This window comes from Microcebus murinus, chromosome 10 (genome assembly GCF_040939455.1).
Source record: "Microcebus murinus isolate Inina chromosome 10, M.murinus_Inina_mat1.0, whole genome shotgun sequence".
Taxonomy (NCBI): Eukaryota; Metazoa; Chordata; class Mammalia; order Primates; family Cheirogaleidae; genus Microcebus; species Microcebus murinus.
The window spans coordinates 16,782,011-16,808,133 of NC_134113.1; the positions used below are offsets into that span (position 1 = coordinate 16,782,011).

The 26,123-nt window shown below is 34.7% G+C and overlaps 1 protein-coding gene across 5 annotated transcripts in view; it reads right to left on the bottom strand.

Moving 5' to 3' along the window:
• The window catches only part of WASHC4 (WASH complex subunit 4), a 57,285-nt gene that overhangs the window by 26,162 nt on the left and 5,000 nt on the right, over positions 1-26,123 (bottom strand). For 4 of the 5 annotated variants that reach the window (XM_076007067.1, XM_076007066.1, XM_076007068.1 and 1 more), the window contains exons 3-17: positions 23,779-23,832; positions 23,623-23,688; positions 22,426-22,471; positions 21,899-21,966; positions 19,005-19,087; positions 16,772-16,814; positions 16,200-16,303; positions 15,490-15,610; positions 11,492-11,615; positions 11,255-11,382; positions 9,970-10,130; positions 5,825-5,951; positions 3,065-3,190; positions 693-800; positions 41-187 (exon numbers count right to left, since the gene is read on the bottom strand). In XM_076007067.1, coding sequence (XP_075863182.1) covers positions 41-187; positions 693-800; positions 3,065-3,190; positions 5,825-5,951; positions 9,970-10,130; positions 11,255-11,382; positions 11,492-11,615; positions 15,490-15,610; positions 16,200-16,303; positions 16,772-16,814; positions 19,005-19,087; positions 21,899-21,966; positions 22,426-22,471; positions 23,623-23,688; positions 23,779-23,832 — 1,506 coding nt within the window. Of the gene's footprint in view, positions 1-40; positions 188-692; positions 801-3,064; positions 3,191-5,824; positions 5,952-9,969; positions 10,131-11,254; positions 11,383-11,491; positions 11,616-15,489; positions 15,611-16,199; positions 16,316-16,771; positions 16,815-19,004; positions 19,088-21,898; positions 21,967-22,425; positions 22,472-23,622; positions 23,689-23,778; positions 23,833-26,123 lie in introns of those variants that run through there. The other variant, XM_076007069.1, reaches the window with a different exon arrangement.

The following is a 26,123-nucleotide window of genomic DNA, read 5'->3' on the forward strand; positions in this document are numbered from 1 at the left end:
GAACTCATTTTTCTTCCACATATAATAGCAAGACACCTACCATTTGTGTGCCAACACTTAGTGCCAAAGAAACAATAAGTCGTCGTTGCTTTGTGCTTGGTCCATTTAGAGTGTTTTCAGCCAAAACTAGAGCAGAGAGCACATCAAGACGCTGTTCACTGTATTTTTTGTCAGAAATTACTCTTTTCTTAAAGTTAAGAAAAAACAAGAAATTATTACTTTTGTTTCTAAGGGAAAAACAGACTCAGAAAAATCTTGTCAATTATCTTGTCCATGATTCAATTTAAGGGAGCATAGACATATATGCTGTTTTCCCTGGTGAACTTCCGGTAACATTTTATACTTTACTTCTGTAACATTATCTCTTAGCACTGTCAGAACAGCAAATGTATTAGATATACTTTAAAATGTATTAATTTAATAAGAAATCATTTCCCCAAAAATGATGCATCAATTTCAAAAGTGCATACAATGTCATTTTTTAATAGAGGTGTATTAATGAATCACATTCTGCAATTTCAGAGTAAAGATAACCCTGATAACCCTAAGTAAAAATCATAAAATAATGGAGATTAATGACCAAGAATACTGTATTTGAAGGAATGGAGTAAACAGACTAACCTAGAAGACACAAAAAACTGAGGAACAAAATTGGTAACATAATTATGCTGAATATGTAGGAATTTGCATACCTTGGCCACAGAAATAGAATTAAGAGCCTGATGTTGAAGATGCTGTGTTATATGTGAAACTGAATCAGCCACAACCATGCTTCTTCTGTAGAACATATGCTCTATTGCCTAAAAAGAATCAAAAGTAATTTTGTCAAAATGAACTTAAAACATTTAGGCAAAATTATAAAAGAATATCTTTATGACCTCAGGCCAGGGAAGAATTTGTAAATGACATGTTAAAAGCACCACCATAAAAGATTAATACAACCATATTAAAATTAAGAACTTCTGTTCATCAAAAGCCACTTATAAAGAGAATAAAAAGGTAAGCCAATGTATGAAAAGATATCTGCCACATACATGGGGGATTAGTGTTCAGGATATAAAAATACCCCAAATGAATGAAAGACTTGTAGTTTAAGGAAAAAAGGACACAGTCCAATAGAAAACTGAACAAAAGACATGAACAGATTTTTCACAAAAGAAACAGTTAATAAATAATTGAAAAGCTATTTAACAATACTAATAATCAGAGGTTAAACATTAAAATCATAATCAAAACCAGTTATACTCACTAATTTACAAAAATACAACTGAAGCTTGACAATACCAGCATTGACTAGTTAGAGAACAAAGGAAAATCTAACATGTTATGGGAGGTATGTAAACTGATATAACTATTTTGGAAAACAATTTCACATCATCTTGAAAAGGTGAACACGTGCTGAATGTACAACCCAGCAACCCACTTACAGGTATAAAACACTTCAGAAAAACTCTTACACAAGTACACCACGAAACTTTTACAAGAGTGGCAGCACTGTTTATAACAGCAAAAACTGGAAACCACCCTGAAGCCCATCTACAGGAAAGCTACACCACAATGAAAATGAATGTATTAACATTACAGCTACTCATCCCAACATGGAAATGTTTAAATACAAAATGTTGAGGAAAATGTAAAATGTTGAGGAAAACAAGCAAGTCAAAGAATATACAAAGTAGTACTGCATGAATATAACTTGAAAAATATATATAACAATGAATGATTTATAAATTCATCCATATGTGGGAAGGTAAAAGGAAAGATGAGGAAATGATATGCATAAAATTTAGGACAATAGTTTCCTCTGTAGGGGACAGGTTGAGATACAATCAGGGAAGGACACACAGGGGGCTTTGAAAATATTGGTAACATTTTATTTCTTAAGTGGAATGGAGGGTATTTATTATGTTTAAAAATATGCCTATATATTATATACATGTATCTATACATATACAAACACACATATACACTTCTGTATTTATATTTCATTAAAAAATATAAGTGATGGCTGGGCACCGTGGCTCATGCCTGTAATCCTAGCACTCTGGGAGGCCGAGGCACACGGATTGCTCGAGGTCAGAAGTTCGAAACCAGCCTGAACAAGAGTTGAGACCCCGTCTCTACTATAAATAGAAAGAAATTAATTGGCCAACTAATATATATTTAAAAAATTAGCCAGGCATGGTGGAGCATGCCTGTAGTCCCAGCTACTCGGGAAGCTGAGGCAGAAGGATTGCTTGAGCCCAGGAGTTTGAGGTTGCTGTGAGGTAGGCTGACGTCACAGCACTCACTCTAGCCTGGGCAACAAACCGAGACTCTGTCTCAAAAAAAATAAAAATAAATAAATATATATATAAAAATGATAACAAATACTATATCTTAAAGAAAAAAGGCTGAAAATCCAAAGGCACAGTCTCCAAAAAAACCTTCATTTCCTGAACAAATCCAAAGTCCATTATTAGGCAAAGTTTACAAATCTAAACTTCCCTTTTTACAAAAGGTTGACTGGGCTCTCCTTCCCACAAGGCAGTTGGTTGGTTGTTTTAATTTATACAGAGTAAGCTATGAAACATTCCATTCTATTTCCATAATTGTAAGTCTTAAAAAATTCATTTGACTAGCTCTACAAGTAGCCTACTGTTCAAGTCACAAGATTATAGCATCTTCTCAAAATTACAAAATAAATAGCCTCATGTTAACTAACCTCATATGCATGTCAACACTATAAAATAGATAAGTTACATGAATATGCCTTTTTCAAACTCATGTAACATACTTCTAAAACTTCCATGAGTAAAACTTTACTAATAATACTGAAGCTAACTTTTCTATTTTCCTTCTTTTCTCTCTCTTCTAATAAAGTTTAAATATACTAGCCATTCCTAAGTAGTAGTTCAGATATTTTTTTCAATGGCTAGTTCCTAAAGTCAATTGAGAGAGAAGTACTATCTCATAATGTTTTATTCCCATATCAGCAAGAGACATCAAATCTTACAAGACCATCATAATTTAGGCCAAGGTCATTTCTTAATTATGATGGCAAGGTAAAATAATCTAAACCTACCTTGAGAAGTTCAACAAGCCTGCACAATGCCTTAACTGAGGTCTTGGTCATTGGCTTTTGCATGGACATGTAGAGATTCATTGTTGTTTTAATAATGGTACTAATACTATATGCATATAAGAAGCCCTTTAAAAGAAAATAAAACATCAATTACCATCACAAGGAAAGATTTCATTTCTTCAAGATTTCATTCTCTATGTAATAGCAGTTATTCCTCAACTGGCCAAAAACGAATTGTTTCTAAAGTTCATTTTAAAGCTGGCTGTTAAGATTCTGAAATACTCGTCCTCACAGAGACAGTGGTATATATGGTGGTTACGTTTCAAAGCAGCCCTTAAAAGTTTATTTACCTTGTCACATACCAGAAGTTTAATACTATTGAAATTATAGTATATAATCACAGTTAAAGAATCTTTCCATTTTTTAAAAAAATAAAACCTTTGGAGAAACAATTTGAATATCAGAAAGCTATCTATTTATCCGTATCTTACCTGCCAGGGAATGAAGACTGCTGCCACTTAGGGCAAGGGCTGAGAACTCTAAGGAGCTAGGAATTGAAAAATGAGAAGAGATTTGCTCTCTGCCCAATACAGATATGCAAAGGGATTTCTGAGTTCCCAGCTGATGCTTCCTTCCTGTTCACCCAGACCAATCCCCATAATCCATCTGCTATCTTGAGTCCTTGCCTATTTTGGTGTTTTCTCTCCTTCCAACCCAATGAGAACAGATCCTCCTTCCCTTCATTTCATGAAGGAAACACAGGTCTTGTGAAGTTTTAAAACATTCCCAGAAAGACACATGTACAGTTTAGCAATGAACCTAAACTACACTATTGTGGATACATTGAAGGAGGTGGGGCAGAAGCTATATGCTAGTGTTCCTCAACCTTTTTCTCCTGCTGCACCCTACGTGAGAAAGTCCTATCAGTAACAGTGGCTCACTAAAAGAGATATTCAACGTGGGGTGGGAGGTAGGAGATGGAAGTTTCTCTGAACCACACACAGAGTTTCTCTGTGGTGAGGAGACATGCTAAATTAAGAGAAGAAATGAAAGAGAGGGTAGCATCCTAAGAAAGATGACAGTAAGAACAATCCTTAGGGTACACAAACATAAAGTGCCACAAGTCTTACCTTGTCAGCTACAGGACTGTTACATCTGATGCTGCCCCAGTGCAGCAACGAGGAACAGCAAAAATCTAACTCTAAGGTTGAAAGTGGGATGGTGGGATTCTCATTTTTAGGGGGAGCTTAAAGCAGCAGTCCCCAAATGGTTTCATGGAAAGCAATTTTTCCAGGGATGGGAGTGGGGTTTCAGGATGATTCAAGCACATTACATTTATTATACACTTTATTTCTATTGTTATTATTACATTGTAATATATAATAAAGTAATTAAACCTCTCTGCTAATGATAATCTGTATTTGCAGCTGCTTCTGTGCTTAGCATCACCATCTCAGATCATCTGGCATTAGATTCTCATAATGAGTACACAAAGTTTACAGTAGGGTTCACACTCCTATGAGAATCTAATGCTTCAGTTGACCTGACAGAAGGCAGAGCTTATGCAATGATGCCAGCGATGGGGAGCAGCTGTAAATACAGATGAAGCTTCACCTGCCACTCACCTCCTGCTGTGCAACCCAGTTCCTAACAGGCCATGGACTGGTACTGGTCCACAGCCCAGGGGTTGGGGACAACAGGCTTAAAGTACAGAACTCCTGGTCCTATATTACTCCATTCCCAGATGACTATTAATTTGGGGAAAAGATATATGTAGTATATATTTTAAAATCTAAACTAGGGGGAGGGGAGAGTCTGGGTCTGCATCTGTTAATGACAGAATAAATCGTATCAACCTTCCCACTGAGAACAACTAGAAAATCTAGGCAAAACAAAGATTATCAAATTGGGGGGGAAATATATGCACACATTAAATATTAGGAGACACATTAAATATAAACACACATTAAATATAAGCAGCCAGAAAAGCTACAAGTAAAAAGACCAAAAAGATACATCATGCAGGCAGATACTAAAAGAAAACTGTTATAGTTACGTTAACATAACAAAGAGACCTAGGACAAAAAGCATTACTGGAGATAAAGAGGGACATTTCTTAATGATAAAAGGTTCAATTCACTAGGTAGATATAACAATTCTAAATGTTATGTATGTAGCCTCAAAATATACAAAACTGACAGAACTAAAAGGGGAGACAAATCCACAATAATAGTAGGCGATCCTAAAACAACTCTCTTAGTAACTGATACAATGCAGACTTTACAAATGTGATCCACTTGTCATGTACAAACCACTACAACTAACAAATAAAATTATTCATTCAAGTGCATATGAAGTATTTATGAAAGCTGAAATGATTTTATTATTGCTACAAATCAGTAATAAGAAGGTAACTAGGAAATCCTTATATATTTGGAAATTAAGAAATACTTTTTCAAAAAACACACAGATCAAATAAGTTCAATAGAATTTTTTTAAGTTACAATAAAATTTTTTTAATATTTTGAAATGATAAAAATACAACACAGCAAAATTTATGAGATAAGGCTAAATAATGTTTTGAAGGAAATATAGATCTTTCAATGGGTATATTAGAAAATCTAAATAAGTCACATAGATCCAAACAACCAAATCGATTTGTTTTAAAAACAAAAACATATCCAGTTTTTTCTCAGTGTAACTTCTATACATCAGAGCAACAATGAAATGACTCCCCCAAATATTATAAAATGTAACTACCTGTATAAAAACATTACATCTGTTGGTGAGGTCTTCAGCAAATTTATCCATTCTCTGCTCTTTAGATAAAATAGATTCCATTTTCATCATCCACGAGCTCACAAAGACGTAGTAAGACTGTACATCTCTAATAACAGAAAATATTAGGGTTACTCAGAGCGGAACAAAATAAACTTCCATTTCTTCATATTGACTAGAGTAAAATATTTCCTTACAGTGCCATTTCATCTTTCTGGTTTTCAAAAGATAGCTATCATATAAACATATGCAATTTACTTATTCAACAAATATTTACTGAGTGCCTATACAGGCCACACACTGTTTCTCAGGTACAGGTACTGAGAACAAAACAGTGAAATCAGCAGTAAACAAATCAGACACACATCCCTGCCCCCATGAAGCTTACATTCTAGAAAAGTTGTGCAATAAAGAAATTAATAATTAAAATGTTAAAATCATTAAAAGATGTCAGATGATACATGCTATGGAAGAAAATAAAGCAGACAAAAGGGTATAAAGGACTGGGGTGTAGGCTTATTAAGGTGATTTTTGAGCCAGGATTTGAAGCAGATGAATCCATGCAAACATATAAGAAGAGAATTCTAGGAAAGTGAACAAAAACGTAAACACCCTAAGATATCTGGAAATGTGTCTGGCATGTTTAGGTAATAACAAAAACGTCAGTGTGACTGGAGCACAGTGAGCAAGGATAAGAACAAAAAAGGAGAGCAGGAAGGGACTAGGGGAGTGGGAAAGGTGGGGAAAGAGGAAAGGACTTGCAGAAGGCTTTGTACAGAGATGTGAAGCCACTAGAGGGTCTGGGCAAAGTGACTTAATCTAACCTCGGTTTTAAGAGGATCTGATGAGTTGAAAATAAATTCTTGAGGGGATAATGGTAAAAGCAGGAAAATAACGGAGAAAGCTACTGTAATAATGTAGGAGAAAAAAGGATGACAACTTGAACCAAAACAGGAATAGAAGTGGTCAGAATCTGAATATAAAAGCTAACAATTATTGAATGCTTACTATATGCCAGCCACTGTTCTAAACACTTTACACAAATTAACTCATGAGACCCTCACCTTATCCTTATTAAGTAGATATCATGATCTAAACACAGAAAAGGAAATTGTCGTGCAGAAGTTAAGCAGGTATCAAGATTCAAGTCCAAATCTAGGAAGCTTTCCTATCCTGGAAAGACTAAGTCAATAAAAAGATGTAATTCTCTCTACCATTCAGAATGATTACAAACACTAAATCAGTCCATCAACGTATCTCAACTCAGACAATCTTACTCAAGATGGGAACCTTTAATACCAACAAGCTATTTACACTACACTTTTTTCCTATAAAAAAACTTAGTGTGCAAAAAAATGTAAAATTCTCCCTTATGGAATTTGACATTATCAATTCTTTTTAAAAACCTTCTTCATTGAGGGTAAAGAAATGTCCCACAGACAGGCCAGAGTGGGAGGATGGTTTCAGGATGATTCGAGTTCATTATATTTATTGTGCAGTCAAACCTCTCTGCTAATGATTATCTGTATTTGTAGTCGCTCCCCAGCATGAGCATCACCTCAGCTCCACCTCAGATCATCAGGCATTAGATTCTCATATGGAGCACACAACCTAGATCCCTTGCATGAGCAATTTACAGTAGGGTTCCTACTCCTATGAGAATCTAATGCCACACCTGATCTACCAGGAGGTGGAGTTTATGCAGGTATGTGAGCAATAGGGAAAGGCTGTAAATAGAGATGAAGTTTCATTGGCTGGCCTGCCACTCACCTCCTGCTGTGCAGCCCCGTTTCTAACAGGCCACAGACAGGTACTAGTCCATGTCCCCAGGGCTGGGGACCACAGAGCTAGAGGACAGCTCTTCAGGGCAAGGGACTGAAGATAGCCACTTGATGAAGTGTAGAATTTCACCCGTGGTTGGTGGGCTAGCCTTTTGCTGGACAATCTGTTAATCTTAAGAACTCAGTCTGAAAATGGATAATGTTACAATCTCTAGTAAGTGTGACTTAGAGAGGTTGAAATCCTAGCACAAAATCTGAGAAAAATGGTTTCTGCAGAGCCATAATTCCATTAGATGAAAGACACCAGTATTTGTACTTTAGGCTTTCCTTCAAATGGTGCTGAAATATATTATCTGATTTGTGGATGGTTTGACTTAAAAATCTGAAACAGAGAGCAGGATCTAAAAGCAATGCCTCTGCTTTTGAGATGAGGATTCAGCAGGAATACAACAAACAGGAAGGGATAGGCCAGTGGCAGAGTCCTGAGCCACTTCACTCAAAATCTTCACCCAGGTTAACACGTGATTTTAGCAATGTACTCCATTAAGAATGTGCAGTAAACTAAATGTTGAAGCTGGGTGATGGGAACATGGGTGCTCTTTATACTACTTTCCCTATTTTGTGTATGTTTGAAAATTTACACAATAAGAGACAAACAAAAAATAAGGATGTAAACATCAGAAGAAACAAAGAGTTAAAAGTATTCTTTTGGGGAGCAAAAGCTAGGTAAAGGGAGCGGCCGGGCGCTGTGGCTCACGCCTGTAATCCTAGCTCTTGGGAGGCCGAGGCGGGCGGATTGCTCAAGGTCAGGAGTTCAAAACCAGCCTGAGCAAGAGCGAGACCCCGTCTCTACTATAAACAGAAAGAAATTAATTGGCCAACTGATATATATATATAAAAAAAATTAGCCGGGCATAGTGGCACATGCCTGTAGTCCCAGCTACTCGGGAGGCTGAGGCAGAAGGATCACTCGAGTCCAGGAGTTTGAGGTTGCTGTGAGCTAGGCTGACGCCACGGCACTCACTCTAGCCTGGACAACAAAGTGAGACTCTGTCTCAAAAAAAAAAAAAAAAAAAAAAAAAAAAGCTAGGTAAAGGGAGGAATTGCATAGGGGACAATTATTTTTCCCCTTAAGCTTTAGCACTTTTTGATGTTTTAAATACACACAATTATCAGAGAAAATCACTAATCATAAGAGAAATGCAAATTAAGACCACAACATGATATCCTCTTACACCAGTCAGAAGGGCTATTAAAAAGTCAAACAATAACAGATGTTGGCAAGGATGCAAAGAATACTTATACGCACTGTTGATGGTAGTATAAATTAGTACCACCTCTATGGGAAACAGTATGGAGATTTTTCAAAGAACTAAAAATAGAACTACCATTTGATCCAGCAATTCCAAAAGAAAAGAAATCATTGTACCAAAAAGACACCTGCACTCATATGTTTATAACAGCACTATTCACAATAGCAAAGATGTGGAACCAACCTAAGTGTCCATCAATGGATGAATAGTGTATGCATACATGTATATATAATAGTATATAATAGTATTCCATGGTGTATGTCTATACAGCCATAAAAAAGAATGAAATCATGTCTTTTGTAGCTACATGGACAGAACTAGGGGCCATTATCTTAAGTGAAACAACTCAGAAACAAAACATCAAATATCATGTGTACTCATTAGTAACTGGAAGCTAAATAATGTGTACACTTGAAGTGTAGAATAATAGACACTGGAGACTTGAGGGGTGAGAGGATGGGAGGGGGGAGAGGGATGAGAATTTATTTAAGGGGTACAATATATATTTTTCAGGTAATGGTTACACTAAAAGCCCAGACTTCACCACTTCACACTATATCTATGTAACAAAACTGCACTCTGCACTCCTTAAATTAATGCAAATAAAAAAATATATGCATGTATTACTGTCATAAAAATAAAGGGGAAAAAGCAGCACATCAAGTGAAAGTCAACTTCACCGAAAATCATCATGGACAATGTTTTAATGTCCTTGAATAACACCTACTGCAACCAAATCACTGTCTTCACTTCACTTAGACAAAAAATATTTAACACAGATTATAAAAAGTGCATTTGTGTGTACACCCATAAAATATAATTTGCCTACATCTTAAATTAACTTTAAGCTCAAAATATTAAAAAAAACAAATAGCTTCTAGAAAAGAAATCTGGAGACTGCCCGATCCTTCTTTGGTCATTAGTAAGTGCATTCTATCTTAAAGTCAAATACTTTCCAAACATTTAGAGTCAGTATAAGATTTGAAAATAGAAAATATCTAAATATTTCATTATCGTTGTTTATAAAACCTACTTGGTAAGCGATTGGGCTTTCTGCTGTAGGAAAGTATCCCTGTGTATTTTAATGGCTTGAAGACTTTTTCTGTCTAGAAGTTTGGCAGCTGCTGGTATTTTCTGGATCAGAAAATTGTCAGGAAACCAAATAATATTAGCAGTTAGAGTGATGGCTGGTACCTGAAAAAGACAAGGGGGAAAAATTAAATGCAGGCTAAACAACAAGGTGTTTAATAGGTCTGTAATACAAATGGAAGATAATTCATTTAAAAACAAATAAGCACAAAAAAATACTCATTAACATTTGAGGAGACAAATTCCTTAATGTGACAGAGTCTAAGGCATTACTATACCTGGTGTTGAGCACAAAAATTTTACACTGCCTAAATATTAAACAACATACACACAGCACACTCTCTCTCATGAATTTTTAGATGAATAAAAATATGCAACAAGCAAACAGAAACTTGAAATGTCATGTCCTTTACTTTCACTCTGCATCAGTGTAAAAAAAAAATAAAGAACACTAAAGATGGCTGGGTTCTTGTGTGATCATGTATCACTTGGCACTACACACCAACTAAATTTTCAATTTTGAAATCAGGTGCCACACCACAGAGATAGCAAAGATGCGGAAAAAAATTATTTTATATTTTTTCTACTTCAGTCATGAAAATTAATGACTAAAAGAAGAGGAAGAAAAAAACAAAAAGAAGGATAAAAAGGGAAAAGTGGTATTAGTAGCACTAATAGAAAGTTAGGCGGGGCGCGGTGGCTCACGCCTGTAATCCTAGCATTCTAGAAGGCCGAGGCGGGTGGATTGCTCGAGTCAGGAGTTCAAAACCAGCCTGAGCAAGAGCAAGACCCCGTCTCTACTATAAATAGAAAGAAATTAATTGGGCAAACAATATATATAGAAAAAATTAGCTGGGCATGGTAGCACATGCCTATAGTCCCAGCTACCTGGGAGGTTGAGGCAGAAGGATTGCTTGAGCCCAGGAGTTTGAGGTTGCTGTGAGCTAGGCTGATGCCATGGCACTCACTCTAGCCTGGGTGTGAGACTCTGTCTCAAAAAAAAAAAAAAAAAAAGAGTTAATGTACAGGAAAAAAGGTGAACACCACATACCAATATGATGTAGAATTAAGGAGCATTTTCATTTACTATGTTACTTATTTATGGAATGCTTGAATTTAAAAACTGAATACTATTTATTTTTGTAAACAGGAATAAAATGCTTTTAAAATACGAGTTTTATCAAAACTCTTTTTAATCTACTCAAATGGAAAATGTTCCAAGTTCTTACCTTCTTACAAATGTCCAATAAAGACTTATAAAACTTTTTATCAACAGTTCGAAAGATTTGAAAGTGCAATACAAAGAGTCCACAAATTCCAACATATTTGTCTCTCTGGTCAATTTCAGAAGGTTCTCCTTATAAAACAGTAACATGACAGAAAATCAAAACAAATATACTTAAATTATGCTTTTAAGTAAATGCAAACTTTATAAACAAGAACCAAAAAAATGCAATTTACATTACCAAGTTTGGCTTCTACATTTGCAAAAACTGAGCGAATACTATGTGCAAATTCCTCAGCAAAAGTGCTATTTTTTGACACAGATACTCCTCCATTGAGAGAATCAAACTGTTGTTCTATACAAGCCTAGACAGGAAACATTTAAATAGAAATTTAGATTCTCAATAATAAACTATTAAATATTCTGAATATAGTGTATGATAAACTTCTACATTAAACATTTTAATTTTACTAAAACTGATGCTCAGATTCTTAGTCTATCCAATATCTAAATCTTTTCAAATGGAAAATGTACATGTACTTAATATATCTGAGTATCAGTTATGTGAAAGTGATAAAAGTAAACCCTAAATCTATAATCCTATATGAAGAGATACACACAATGATGTTCAGAGATGTATAGAAATATATCTGAGAAAGCTTAGGAAGCATGTTTCTCATTTTACTTTGTACTTTTAAGTTTATGTTTTCCATCTACAATTACCTTCCTAGAACTTTATTATAGCATATGTGGAAATATTTCCTGGAAAAACAACCAAGAACAAAAAAATTTTCTTCTGAATCTAATGGACTACCAGTTAAACAGATGTACAAGTGACTCTTGAACAACGTAGGGGATTACGAATGCCAATGCCAACCACCACTCAGTTGAAAATGTGTATAATTTGACTGCCCCAAAACTTAACTAATAGCCTACTGTGTAGTGTCGACCAGAACTCTTACCAATAACATTAAGTCGATTAACACATAGACTAGCGTCTATATATATTTTATGCATTCATGACATACCTTTTTCTGAAGTTTTTTGATATTTCTAGGCTACACGACTCATCTGCAAGTTTTATCAAATTGTCACAAATCTTCAAAAAATTTCCAATATATTTATTAGAAAAAAATCTGCATATAAGTGAACCCACAGAGTTCAAACTCATGTTGTTTAAGGGTCAACTGCAAACAAGAGTTGGGATCAATCTGTTAAAACTATGATCATCTAAAATATAAACTAAAGGTAATTATGAAGCAGATTTTAAAGGGAACATAATGTAATTTCTGGTGGAAGCTACCTAAAGTAATACAGTACAAAAGAACTCTGTGATAATGGAAATATTCTACACATCTGTGCACTCTAATATGATGGCTAGCTATGAACTTGTGACTATCAAGCACCTGAAATGTGGCTAAGAAAGAATTTTATTTTAATTAATTTAAATTTAAATAGCCACATGTGGTTAGAAGATACCATACAGGACTGTGCAGACCCAAATTATATTCCCTAAGCCTAAAAAGCACAAAGACTTTTTAAAGATAGCCTTATAAACCTAAATCTACAGGTTAACAACAAACAACACAGGCATAACTCAGAGATATAGCAGGTTCAGTTCCAGACCACCACAATAAAGTGAGTCACAAATTTTTTAGTTTCCCAGGGCATATAAAAGTTATGTTAACACTATACTGTAGTCTATTAAGTGTGTAACAGCATTATGTCTTTAAAAATGTACATCCATTAAAAAGTACTTTATTGCTAAAAAATGCTAACAATTTTTAGCTGAGCCTTCAGCAAGTCATGATCTTTTTGCTGGTGGAGAGTATTGTCTCCATATTGATGGCTGTTGACTTATCAGGTGGTGGTTGCTAGTGGCTGGGGTGGATGCGGCAATTTCTTAAAATAAGACAAAAAAAAGTTTGTCATATCAATTGACTCTTCTTTTCCCAAAAGATTTCTCTAGTGGTATGCAATGCTCTTTGATAGCATTACACCCCAGTAAAATTTCTTTCAAAATTGGAGTCAATCCTCTCAAACTCTACCACTGCTTTTCAACCAAGTTTCTCTTGTCATTTCAACAATGTTCACAGCATCTTCACCAGGAGTATACTGCATCTGAAGAAACCACTTTCTCTGCTTATCCATAAGCAGCAACTCAAGAAACCACTTTGATGACCCATAAACAGCAACTCTTCATTTATTCAAGTTTTAACATGAAATTACAGAAATAGAACAACTTCAGGCTCCACTTCTAATTCTAGTTCTCGTGCTATTTCCACCAAATCTGCAATTAACTTCCTCTACTGTGAGCCCCTGAAAGTCATCCGTAAGAGCTGCAATCAACTTCTTCCAAACTCCTACTAATGTAGATATTCTGACCTCCTCCTTGAATCACAAATGTCCCTAATGGCATCTACAATGGTGAATCCTTTCCAGAAGGTTTTCAATTTATTTTTCCCAGATCCGTCAGAGGAATCACTGTCTATGGCAGCTATTACCTTATGAAATGCATTTCTTAAATAATACTTCAAAGTTGAAATGACTTCTCAATCCATGGGCTGCAGAGCGGATGTTGTGGAGCAGGCGTGAAAAAAACCATTAATATCCTTTACATCTCCAGCAGAGCTCCTGGGTGACCAGGTGCATTGTCATAACAGCAATATCTTGAAAGGAACTTTTCTTGTGAGGTCTCAATAGTGAGCTCAAAATATTCACTAAACCATGCTGTGAATTCATGTGCTGTCATCCAAGCTTTGTTGTTCCATTTAGAGCACAGGCAAAGTAGATTTTGCATAATTAGGGCCCTAGGATTTTCAGAATGGTAAATAAGCACTGGCTCCAACTTAAAATTCACCAGCTACATTAAACCCTAACAAGAGAGTCAGCCTGTCCTTTGAAGCTTTGAAGCCAAGCATTGGCTTCTCCTCTGTTATGAAAGTCCTAGATGGCACCTTCTTCCGCTAGAAGGCTGTTTCATCTACACAGGAAATCTGTTGTTTAGTGTAGCCACCTTCATCAACAATCTTAACTATTAATAGATGGTCCTGGATAACTTACTGCAGCTTCTACGTCGGCACTTGCTGCTTTACCTTGCACTTTTATGTTACAGAGATAGCTTCTTTCCTTAAACCTCATAAACCAATTTGTGCTAGCGTCAAACTTTTCTTCTGCAGTTCTCTCAGCCTTTCAAATTGAAGACAGTTAGGGCTTTGCTCTGTATTAGGCTTTGGCTTAAGTGAACATTGTACCTGGTTTGATCTCCTATCCGGTCCTCTAAAACTTTCTCCCTATCAGCAATAAGGCTATTTTGCTTTCTTATCATTTGTGTGTTCACTGGAGTAGTACTTTTAATTACCTCCAAAATTTTCCCTTTACATTCACACATTGGCTAACTGTTTCATACAAGAGTTCTAGTTTTCAGCCTATTTCAGTTTTCGACATACCTTCCTCACTATGTTTTATCAACCGTAACATCTTTTGATTTAAAGTGATGTAACTCTTCCTTTGGCTTGAACACTTAGAGGCCATTGTAGGGTTATTAATTGGTCTAATTTCAATATTGTTGTGTCTCAGGGAATAGATGCCCGAGCAAAGAGAGAGATGGGTCAATGGCCAGTTGGCGGGGCAGTCAGAACACATACAACATGTATTCAGTTTGCTATCTTGTATGTGGTGCAGTTCATGGCACCTCAAAACAATTACAATAGTATCATCTATCATCCAATCAAAGATCACTGATCACAGATCACCCTGACATAATAATGAAAAAATTTGAAATATTGTGAGAATTACCAAAATGTGACACAGAGACACAAAACGAACACATGCTGTTGGAAAAATCGCACTGATTAGACTTGCTCAAGGCAGGGTTGCCACAAAACTTCAATTTGCAAAAAACACAATTATCTGGGAAGCACAATAAAGCAAAGCACAATAAAATGTGGTATGCTTATACTCAACACAATTATTTAGATCTTAGATCTTAATCTTAGTTTTACCCTTTTACATAATTGAAAAAATTCTCACTCTAAATACAACTAGTACACTATTAATTTTGTTTGCTTCTAGACACTGAAATAATTATACTTTAGTACACCAATAATCATTTTAAGTCAAGACATTTGTTAAACAAAAACATTCAATAGTGTACTATAAAAGCATCCTACTATAATTCTGAGCTGTGACACCCCTAATATAAGCCCAACCATTACAGCCTGATACAACTCTACTTACCTGGAATATCATTCCATCAAGTAACTGCCCTTCTAGCTTCAGCAAGAACTTTTCAAATGGCTTCAGTTTTTCTTCCTGAATTCCAAATTTTGAAGGATTATGATGGACAGATTTCAGTAACCTTATGGATGATTAAAAGACAGATCTTAAATCTATGTAATTTTTAAATTAAAAATGTTCCAAGAAATCAAAATTTTATATTTGTAAGTCTTGTTGGCTCTACACATTTGAAAATTTGAGAATAATCCTCTAATATACTTAATTTTCCTATTTTTTATGTCATCTTAAATTCAGATGCCTAGTGTTCTGTACTTAGACATTTGGCAAATACTTACAAATTGAATAAAATAAAATGCCTTGTCTTAAAAAAGCTTTGGAGTATGGAATAAAATAAAACCAAGCTCAGGAAAAAAACTTGTCACTTGAATAGAACCCAAGGGGGGAAAAATGAGTTCTAAGGTAGGCCAATTAACATTCTGTTCTACTTTATGAATTAGGATGCTTTATAAGGGTGTATCATACTCTCCAACAAACCCATCTGAAATTAAAGGATAGTCATTGTCTTCATAAAACCATCTGACATGAACACCTTCTAAATATCAATTTCCAGGTCTTTTAAAACATCTGTATTATTTATTTGCTTTTTATTAAGACTAATACAGTAACCATACAAAGTAACAGAATATTTAAAAATAGTTTAATTAGTGTACCTTTTGTACATAGTCCAGTGGTCTTTCAGTGTGATATGATTATCAATAATTTCATCCAGGGTGAGCAAAACTGTTAGCAGTTCTCCCAAGTGCTCATACATAGTCTGTCAAAAAACCTTTAATGATTATCATTTAGTCACTAGTTAGAAGTTAAGCCTCATGTGGATTTGTAAAGTAAAATACATTTGGGCTAATTACAGAATTAGTTAAAACAGTGGGCATGTCCGTTTATTAAACTACATGTTTGATCCTTAGATGTGACTACAGGTCTTAAATAAAGACTACTTTGCTCAATATTTCTCCTTAATTGTGAAATTGCAGATTTATTTCACTGCTCAAAGAGACCATTTACAGAATTTGCATTGGGCCACTACCAGAAAAAACTAAGAGTTACACACTAACAGGGGGTCAATAATGCCTCATCAACTTCACAAATAAAAGAGAACAAATGCAAAAAAAAAAAAAAAAAAAAATCTTTTAAGAGCCTTGCTATAATTGTTGTACTCCCCAATCATACAAATGTAAAATACAATAAAAATTACAGTTTACAGGTCAAGTGAAATTACTTTTACCTGAAAATGAACTCCAGTTGTCTCTATAATTTTGGGTGCAATTCTGTAATAAAATAATATCCATGTCAAAAACATTTTTCTTTTTTGTCACAGTTCATTCTTATTTCAAAGAATATACATAGGAGCAGAAACTCCTGGAGCTTTAATATGTATTTATCTTTATTAAGGTTGCAGTCACTAAAATTTAAAAGATCCAAGGAATTACTACCATTTTCCACTTTCCCAAGAAGGGAACTATCTTGTACATAACAGAATCTGAGCTACCTTTGCCTATATCTCACTCATGAGTAGAAATATGATGATAAGTGGCCCATGAATAACCTTAGCCATTAAACCTAAAAGATCTACCATGGGATGAAGTAGAGTAATAATACTGATATTCATCTCTTTCCAAACTATTAAAACTTCTCAATTATCAATGAGAATCTTTGTTATCCTACCCAAACTAGCCTTTGGGAACTAGTCCTCTCTTTAGTCAGGTTTATTTCTGAGTTCTCATCACTACTGAAAAATAATGCATACTACTAGGATTATACTAAAGTCAAAAGCCACATAAAAATTCAATTATCCTTAACACTTGTACCCCCATAATACACTAAAATAAAAAAATAAAAAAAAATTCAATTATACTTCCCAGATAATCAATTTCCTGAACAATAACTTTAAATAGCACTTGTATATCAAAGCACATATAGATATACCATAAGATAGAATACATATTTTAAAATTGAACACAAAATTCAAATAAATGTCATCCTTCTAGGGTAGGAATGGGAGTCTTACACACCAGGTACTTCAGGAGGCAGGGAAACTTTGCTCTCATTCTCTCCTGTAATGAGGAGAGCTTCAATGAAAAGACAGGACGTAATATAAATAGCTAGCTGAGGGTAACGATTTGAGAATGAAAAATAATTAACATAGCCCTCCAATTAATCAAGAGAGTTAAGGTGCAGCATGGTATAATAATAATGAATGGACTGGTGATCAAAAGAAGAGTGCTGAAACTGCTAAGGAATCTTGGCAAATAATTCCACTGGAATTACCTCTTTCTCATCACCAATAATCCCTAGTCATATACCTAAACTAAGCTTTTATAAGTATATATTAATAAATGTGGAAAAAAAAAATTTTTTTTTTTTTTTTGAGACAGAGTCTCACTTTGTTGCCCAGGCTAGAGTGAGTGCCGTGGCGTCAGCCTAGCTCACAGCAACCTCAAACTCCTGGGCTCGAGTGATCCTTCTGCCTCAGCCTCCCGGGTAGCTGGGACTACAGGCATGCGCCACCATGCCCGGCTAATTTTTTTATATATATATATATATCAGTTGGCCAATTAATTTCTTTCTATTTATAGTAGAGACGGGGTCTCGCTCTTGCTCAGGCTGGTTTTGAACTCCTGACCTTGAGCAATCCGCCCGCCTCGGCCTCCCAAGAGCTAGGATTACAGGCGTGAGCCACAGCGCCCGGCCAAAAAATTTTAAGTATAAAGAATCAGACGTGAGACATTGTGGTAAGAATAGCAAGGGCTCTATGAAAAGTTAACCAATTTTACTGTTTCAGGGTAGTGGTCCAACAACAGCCAGACAGTACCACCTCCTCAAAAGTATAAGCACCAATTCCATGGGGCTCCCTTTCCAACCTCCCAGTTTCTGGCAACTTGCAATCTTTTCCCTTTTGTTCTTTCAATGTAGAGGTGGTGCCTGTTTCCTCTGGACTAAGTCACCGTTTTCTTTGTCCTTTCAACCATCCAGCTCCTATATAACCAATTCTCTATATTAAATCTCCTCTTTTTTAAAATATATTTTATTGTGTATTTAGGGTCATTAGAATCACAAAATTTTTTCAATGTAGATTCCCTAGCTCCATCGGTCAAGATTTTGTATTTTAAGAAAAGTCCCATGTGATGAGTCAGAGAACCATTAGAAAAGAAAAGGGATGAGAGAGAACATGGTATGTATACAAATTTCATATTAGCCTTTTTTTCTATATGGTCAAACTTCTTTAAGATTTTTCTGTCAATATTCTCCTTCAGACAGATAATTAGTTCATTCACCATGGCAGATATTGTAAGTTATTAACTTATGTAGTACATACATCAGGTAGTATTTGAAACATTATGACTGCTCAAAGAATGCTGAATGAATCAGTGAACAAAAAGCTATTTCATGTAATTAATTTTAGAAAAACATTTCCTGCAACTCCATTAGAAAAGCAAAAATATTTCTAAATCCATTACTTGTTACTGATATACAGGGCAGCCAATTGATGGACTACATTCATCACCACTTCATAGCACCTCGTAACAAAACAAGATAGTTCCTGAAATGACAAGTTAAGTATATGTTACAAAGTTGCTTTTAATGTCACCACTTTTGACTGAATTTTATGGTAACAACTCTAACAAAAACAGTTTTCCAGTAAGGTAAAAATTCCAACTGATCAGCAGCCAAACAACTTCAAACATCCCTTAAGCAATCAATACTTCACTCACCTCCTGCATCCCAGGGTCACGGCTATCTCTTCACTCCTACTGCATTTCATTCCTACTTCTATTTTAAGTCCAGTGTTTTAGTTATTTTACATAACTCTGAAATGACAGGGGCTGTCTCATTCTTTCTTTGAATACCCACTGCCTAGCATGGTGGCTAACATTCAATGGTGCCTCAATAAATTTCTGCCCTATTAAATGAATAAATGAATGAACATCTGAATGAATGAAGCAGCTCAAAAGCTGCCAGTTTAGAAAGTATGACAATGAGAGGAAGGGATTTCCAGAAGTCGCTCTAAAATAACTTTAAACATATATCATCTGTAATCATAACTATAAGGAGGCTTGGCATACAGCAAGTAAAGAATTATGGTAGGGACATGTTTGTCATTAAATAATAACTAACTTACATATACCATGTATGTCCCAGAACTTCTGAAACTTCTGCAACTTTTAAACTTATAGAAACAGTTTGTATCCAATGTATTTAAAATCTAATTAAATCTACTACTGTTCTAAATTTTAAGCTCTATGAGGGCAGGAATTTCTGTTAGTGTACCACTGTATTCCCAGCACCAAGAAGAGTTTCTAACATATACTAGGCTCACAAACATATTTGTTGATTTTTTTTTTAAAAAAAGACATGCTCTCACTCTGTTGCCCAGGCTAGAGTGCAGTGGCGCAACCAGCCACCCCAGTAGGTAGGACTACAGGCATATGCCACCATGCCTAGCTAATTCTTAAATTTTTTTTCTGTAGATATGGGGTCTCGCTAAGTTGCCCAGGCTGGTCTCAAACTCCTGGTCCCAAGCAATCCAAAGTGCTGGGATTATAGGTATGAGCTACTGCAACTGGCAATATTTGTTGAATGTTTAAAAATATAATTTTTATGCAGCTGTGAAATCCTAAAACAAAAGTTTTTGAAAATGAAAATAAATAACTTTAATTTTAAACAGCTCTAGTTTTACATTTCTTATTAAACTTCTAAAAGTTTAATAAAAGCAGAGAAAAGAACAGAAAAGGCAGGACAAATAGAAAGCACAAACTAAAAAGGCAGAAACAAGCCCAGATATATAAATAGACTATATAAGAGATACACAGAAATAGAATTAGTCAACTAAAACACAGATTGTCAGATTACATAAAAAAAAAAAGCAAAATCCAGATATATATAGATTTAAATAAGCAATGGAAAAATAAACAATGGAAAGTCTGAAACAATGGGAAAAGATAAATCAAGAAAATGTTAACTAAAACAGAGCTAGGGTAGCATTATTACTATCAGACAAAATAGACTTTGTCAGCATTACTACAGTGAGTTCATATTTGCAGTGAGTTACATATCTAGTAAGATATGTAACATGTATTTACATAATTATATACAGAAGTATAATCATAGCTTAAGAGGGTCACCACATAATGATAAAAGATTCAATTTATTAGGAATGACTAACAATTCTAAACTTGTATGCACTGAATAAAATATCTTCAAAATACAAAATTTGCCCATTTACTGAGACTCTGCAAATTACATATTTTAGATACCTTGCTGGACAGCAAGCCAGCAGCAGCTAGGTAGAGCCACCTCCTTCGGAGTATGAGCACCAATATCACGGGTTTTTTCCCCAAGCTCCCAAATTCTGGCAACCCCAATCTTTTCCCTTTTGCTCCTTGGATGTAGAGATGGTATCTGTTCCCTCTGGACTATCTCACTGTTCTTTTTGTTTTTTCAGTCCTCCAACTCCTGTATAACCAATTCTCTATATTAAATCCCCTCTTTTTCTTAATTTAAATAAATTCTATTGTATATATTTAAGGTATACAACATGTTATAGGATACAAAGAGATAATAAAAAGGTTACTAGAGTGAAGCCATTTAACATGGTTACCCTGTTCATTTTTGTGGGAAAAGCAGCTAAAATCTATCATTTAGCATGAATTCCCATGTTAAAATGGTACCATTTGATTATCTTCAAACAATATCTTAGCATGCCTGATTTGATGAAACAGATCAAATCTTATACCCAATAATCAGAAGGGAGATGGGACTATGGGTATTTTTTTCCTTATCTCCAATGTTTGCTCTTTTTACATTGTATAGGCATTGTTTTTATAAAGGAGAAGGGAAGAAAGAAGTTATTTCATTCTTTTATAAAAGTAAACCAAGAGACCTAGAACTGCTAAAACTTTGCAGGGAAGGAAAGCTTATCTAAATTGAAACATGCTGTTAGAAGCATCAAGTGCTACTGCTTTTAACCTTTTCATTAGGTTAAAAGCTGAGCTGTTGAGCTGTTACTTTGAGCTGTTGCTCAAGTAACAGCTTAATCTTTTCCATTAACAACTTCTCCTAAAATAATTTATCTTTTCCCACTGGGTACAAAGTTTAAATTCTTTTAAAAGTCCTGGTGATAAATTGTCCAGAAATGAAAATATACAAAAAAACTTATTTTGGTAACTTAGTCCCCTAAAAATGCTTAGATATCTTTCAGGAGTTATGATCTCTTAAGTATGACACTAATTAAGTGTTTTACTGTCAGATTATACATCTTTGGTATTTGAAGGTTTCAGAACTTTTTAAAACTATGTATAATTAACTCAAATTTTTCAAAGAAAAAGCTCAGTGGAAAGCAAAAATCAGTTACCTGTAAAAATGAAATAAATCTCCCCATTTGAATTTGGCATTCGCCTTCCACCATGCTGGAATCTGTAGCTTTAAAAGACAACATCAAGAATCATATTTCAATTTCTCAACTTAAACTTAACACCAAAAAAAGAAAAAAGTGATTCTTTTCATTAGGACATCTTTTAATCTGCATAGTATTGAAAATACAGAATTTTACACTGAAGATAAAAATGAAAATCATTAATCACATAATTAAAAGTAATCATCTGCTTCGCTATTTAACAAATTAACAGAAAATTTTCATCTACCTTCCATGCTTTGTAACTTATAAAAATATCACAAATCGATTTTACAGAATTTGCTAGTATTTCATCACTCAGGGTTTTTTACTTATTTACCAAACAAACAAATAAACCAACATTTGAATGTTTATTTTCCCACACTAATACATTATATAATCACCGTAGTCCTAAAATTATCTGTTAACTTTTTGTTCATTTCAATCTCAAAAAAGGCATCAACACAATTTTAAATTTTAAAACTTACCTCCTTCTCCATAAAACAAGAGACCATTGTAAAATTTGGTTTCAGCCTATTGTAAAAAAATAATTAAAATAATGTTAAAGGTTATTTTGTTTTCAAATTCCTGGGCTCTCCTAGTTCTATTTAATAATTAATAGAACACTATATCATTTATATGCAAACACATTTAAATTCAAAAACTGCTTACAAGTAAATTTATCTTTAGAGTAACAAAAATAGTACTCATACACAAAGCTGTCTCTTGATTTCTTTAGTCTTTGCTTTGTCTTATCTGAACACTCTCATAGTCCCACATCCTCCAATTAGTTCATGAGAGATAAAGAGCAACCACATAGTATCAAAAAGGGAGAGGGAAAAAAAAAGAAGTTTAACAGCTCCTACCAGAGTTATAACGGCTGGGAAACACAAAACTAAATGCAAATTAAAAATTCAAAGCTTTTTTAAAAAATCAGTTTTATCTAGATAACCAGTATATATGGCAGATAACACAGATTTCAGAAGTTTGCAAACCTAGATTCAAACTGCTAAAAGCAGTAACATGGTAGGCAAGTGACATCCTATTTATTAATCTTTTTTTTTTTTCTTGAGATAGTCTCACTTTGTTGCCCAGGCTAGAGTGCTGTGGCATCAGCCTAGCTCACAGCAACCTCAAACTCCTGAGCTCAAGTGATCCTTCTGCCTCAGTCTCCCGAGTAGCTGGGACTACAGGTGTGCGCCACCATGTCCCGCTAATTTTTTTTCTATACATTTTAGTTGTCCTACTAATTTCTTTCTATTTTTTAGTAGAGACAGGGTCTCCCTCTTGCTCAGGCTAGTCTCGAACTCCTGACCTCGAGAGATCCTCCCACCTCGGCTTTCCAGAGGGCTAGGATTACAGGCATGAGCCACCACTGCCCTGACATCTTATTTAAACCTCAGTTTCCTTATCTATTCCTCGCTTAACTCCCTGGGTTGTGCCATAAGGATTCAGTGCATGGTATTTGGCACACAGCAAGCACTAAATGAATGGTAGTCATTAGTATTACTGTTACTTTAAATAAATGATTAATTCAACATGTAATAAATATTTATTGCACACTATACATATATAAGCATATATTTACTTTTAATAGTTTTTAAACTTTTAGGCATCTGTCACTGCTTCTTAGAAAAAATAAATAAATAAATAAAAAGTTTTAGGCAAAAAACACAAATAATTACCTCGTATTTTAATTTCTTGATTTCACAACAAAGTGCAGCATAAACAGTGATGACTTTGTTTAAGACCTAGTTTCATAAGTAAAAACATAAAGGATAAATTATAACAGATAACTTAAGTATTTTTTTAAATATATTTTTAAGTTTAGAATTCTGTACCTTGTTTTCAGTCTTTATGAGTTCCAAAAGGGAAGACTGTTCGTAAGGCAAAAGCTACAGAAACAAAGGAAAAGAACATTTCTTTTTAATTAGAAAGATCATTGAAAATTTAAATACATAAAATGAGACTAGATCTATTCTACTTTGTGTAAGTAGTGTGTACTCAGCACTATTACCAACTACTTTGTTCAAAAACAATCTCATTAGACAATACATAAGAAAAAGTACACAAACTCAAAAAGAAATGGCTCAACATCACACAATCATGTTGCAATGACTCTGGTTGTCCTCCACAATTTAAGGTGGCTGAATGAATGCAGTGCAAGAAATGCAAGATAATAAGGTAATACCAGTATTATTAAGCTCCATTAGTTATGACCATGGACAAGATCTCTCATCATTTTGGAATTTGCTATGTAGGCACAAATCTAATAAGATATTTTAAAAAGGGTCAAATAAGCTATCATAAAGAATAAAACAATGGCCAGGTGTGACGGCTCATGCCTGTAATCCTAGCACTCTGGGAGGCCAAGGCGGGAGGACTGCTTAAGCTCAGGAGTTCAAGATCAGCCTGAGCAAGAGTGAGACCCCGCCTCTACTAAAAACAGAAAAAAATTAGCCAGTCAACTAAAAATGAAACAAAAAATTAGCCGGGCATGGTGGCTTGCATGTGTAGTCCCAGCTACTCAGGAGGCTGAGGCAGGAGGATCGCTTGAGCCCAGGAGTTTGAGGTTGCTGTAAGCTAGGCTGATGCCATGACACGCACTCTAGCATGGGCAACAAAGTGAGACTCTGTCTCAAAAAAAATTAAAAAAAAAAAAAAAGAAGAAAGAACAAAACAAGACAGAAAAGAGAAAATATCTTTTCTTGTATAAACTCATGGCTCAGAAACCCTTAAAATACAATGTGCAATTCACTTATCTTCTAAGGGCAGCTCAATTTCTCCCTCTGACCATCATCTACAAGTAATCTTATTAAGTGCAATCTTAGACCTCCCTTTTGGTTGTATACTAATCAATTAAGTATTTACATAGGTAAGTTATATATACCTTTTCTCATTAGGTTGTAATTTTTGTTTACAGAGATTTTGTCTGAGTTTGTGATTTCCCAAAATACTAAGCAAAGAGCCTTGTATAGTAGAAACACAATAAAATAATTAACCAATAATGAAATTAAAACAAGGTTCCAAAGAAAGCAGTTGAGGAGAGGGGAGATTCCACATGATGATAAAATTTTAAAGATTAGAACTCTTCTGTAGGGTAAGATAAAAGCTAAGAGATGATTTCACCTTTTATAAAATCTGAGAGTTGAGCAAACAGATTTTTATGATGATAAAGCTAGAAGAGGCCTTAAAAGCCCAAGAGCAAGTCTTAAAAAAATAAAAAAGTGCTGCTTAATGGCAAGTGAGAAATATATGAAACTCATTACCTTCAGAGTTAGTACACATTGAGAATGGTTATTTTCAAGTGGAGGTCCTATAACTTACATACCGTGATTTTCATAAGCATTAAAAAATAAAAAGAGACAATGACAAATGGGAGGAAATTTTTTAAAGTAAAATTAAGCCTATCCAGCCTGCAAGAAAGAAGAGTAAAAGGAAAATACTTTTGGTTTACAAATATGTAAAGCATTAGTGAGGCAGTTTAGGGTAATGGGTAAGGACACAGGCTCTAAAACCAAACTGTCTGATATTGATTTGCCATTTAACTAAATGTGTCACTTATTTGAATAAGTTACTTTTCTATTCCTTAGTTTTCTCACTTGCAAATGAAGATGATATTATATCTACCTTATATAGGATTGCTATAGGAATTAAAGTCAATATCTGTCCTACAACACATAATGAAAATATAATCAAATTTAAAAATGGGAAAAGGATGTGAATAGACATTTCTCCAGACACACAAATGGGCAATGAGCAAATGAAAAGATACTCATCATCATTAGCCATCAGACAACGCAAATCAAAACCACAATGAGATCACATCCACGAGGCAGATAATAAGTATTGGCAAGAATGCAGAGAAACTGGAACCCTCATACAGTGCTGGTAGGAATGTAAAATGGTACAGGCACATTGGAAAACAGTCTGGAAGTTCCTCGAAAAGTTAAACACAGTTAAAATATGACTCTGCAATTCCACTCCTGGGTGAGTGGCTGGGTGTATCTCCAAACATGTACACAAAAACTTGTACGTAAAAGCTCATAGCAGTATTCGTAATAGCCAAAAAATGGAAAAGCCCACATCTATCAACTGATCAATGGATAAAATGTGGTATATCCATTCAATGGAATTTATTCAATAAAAAGAAATAAAGTACATTCATGACAACATGGATAAGCCT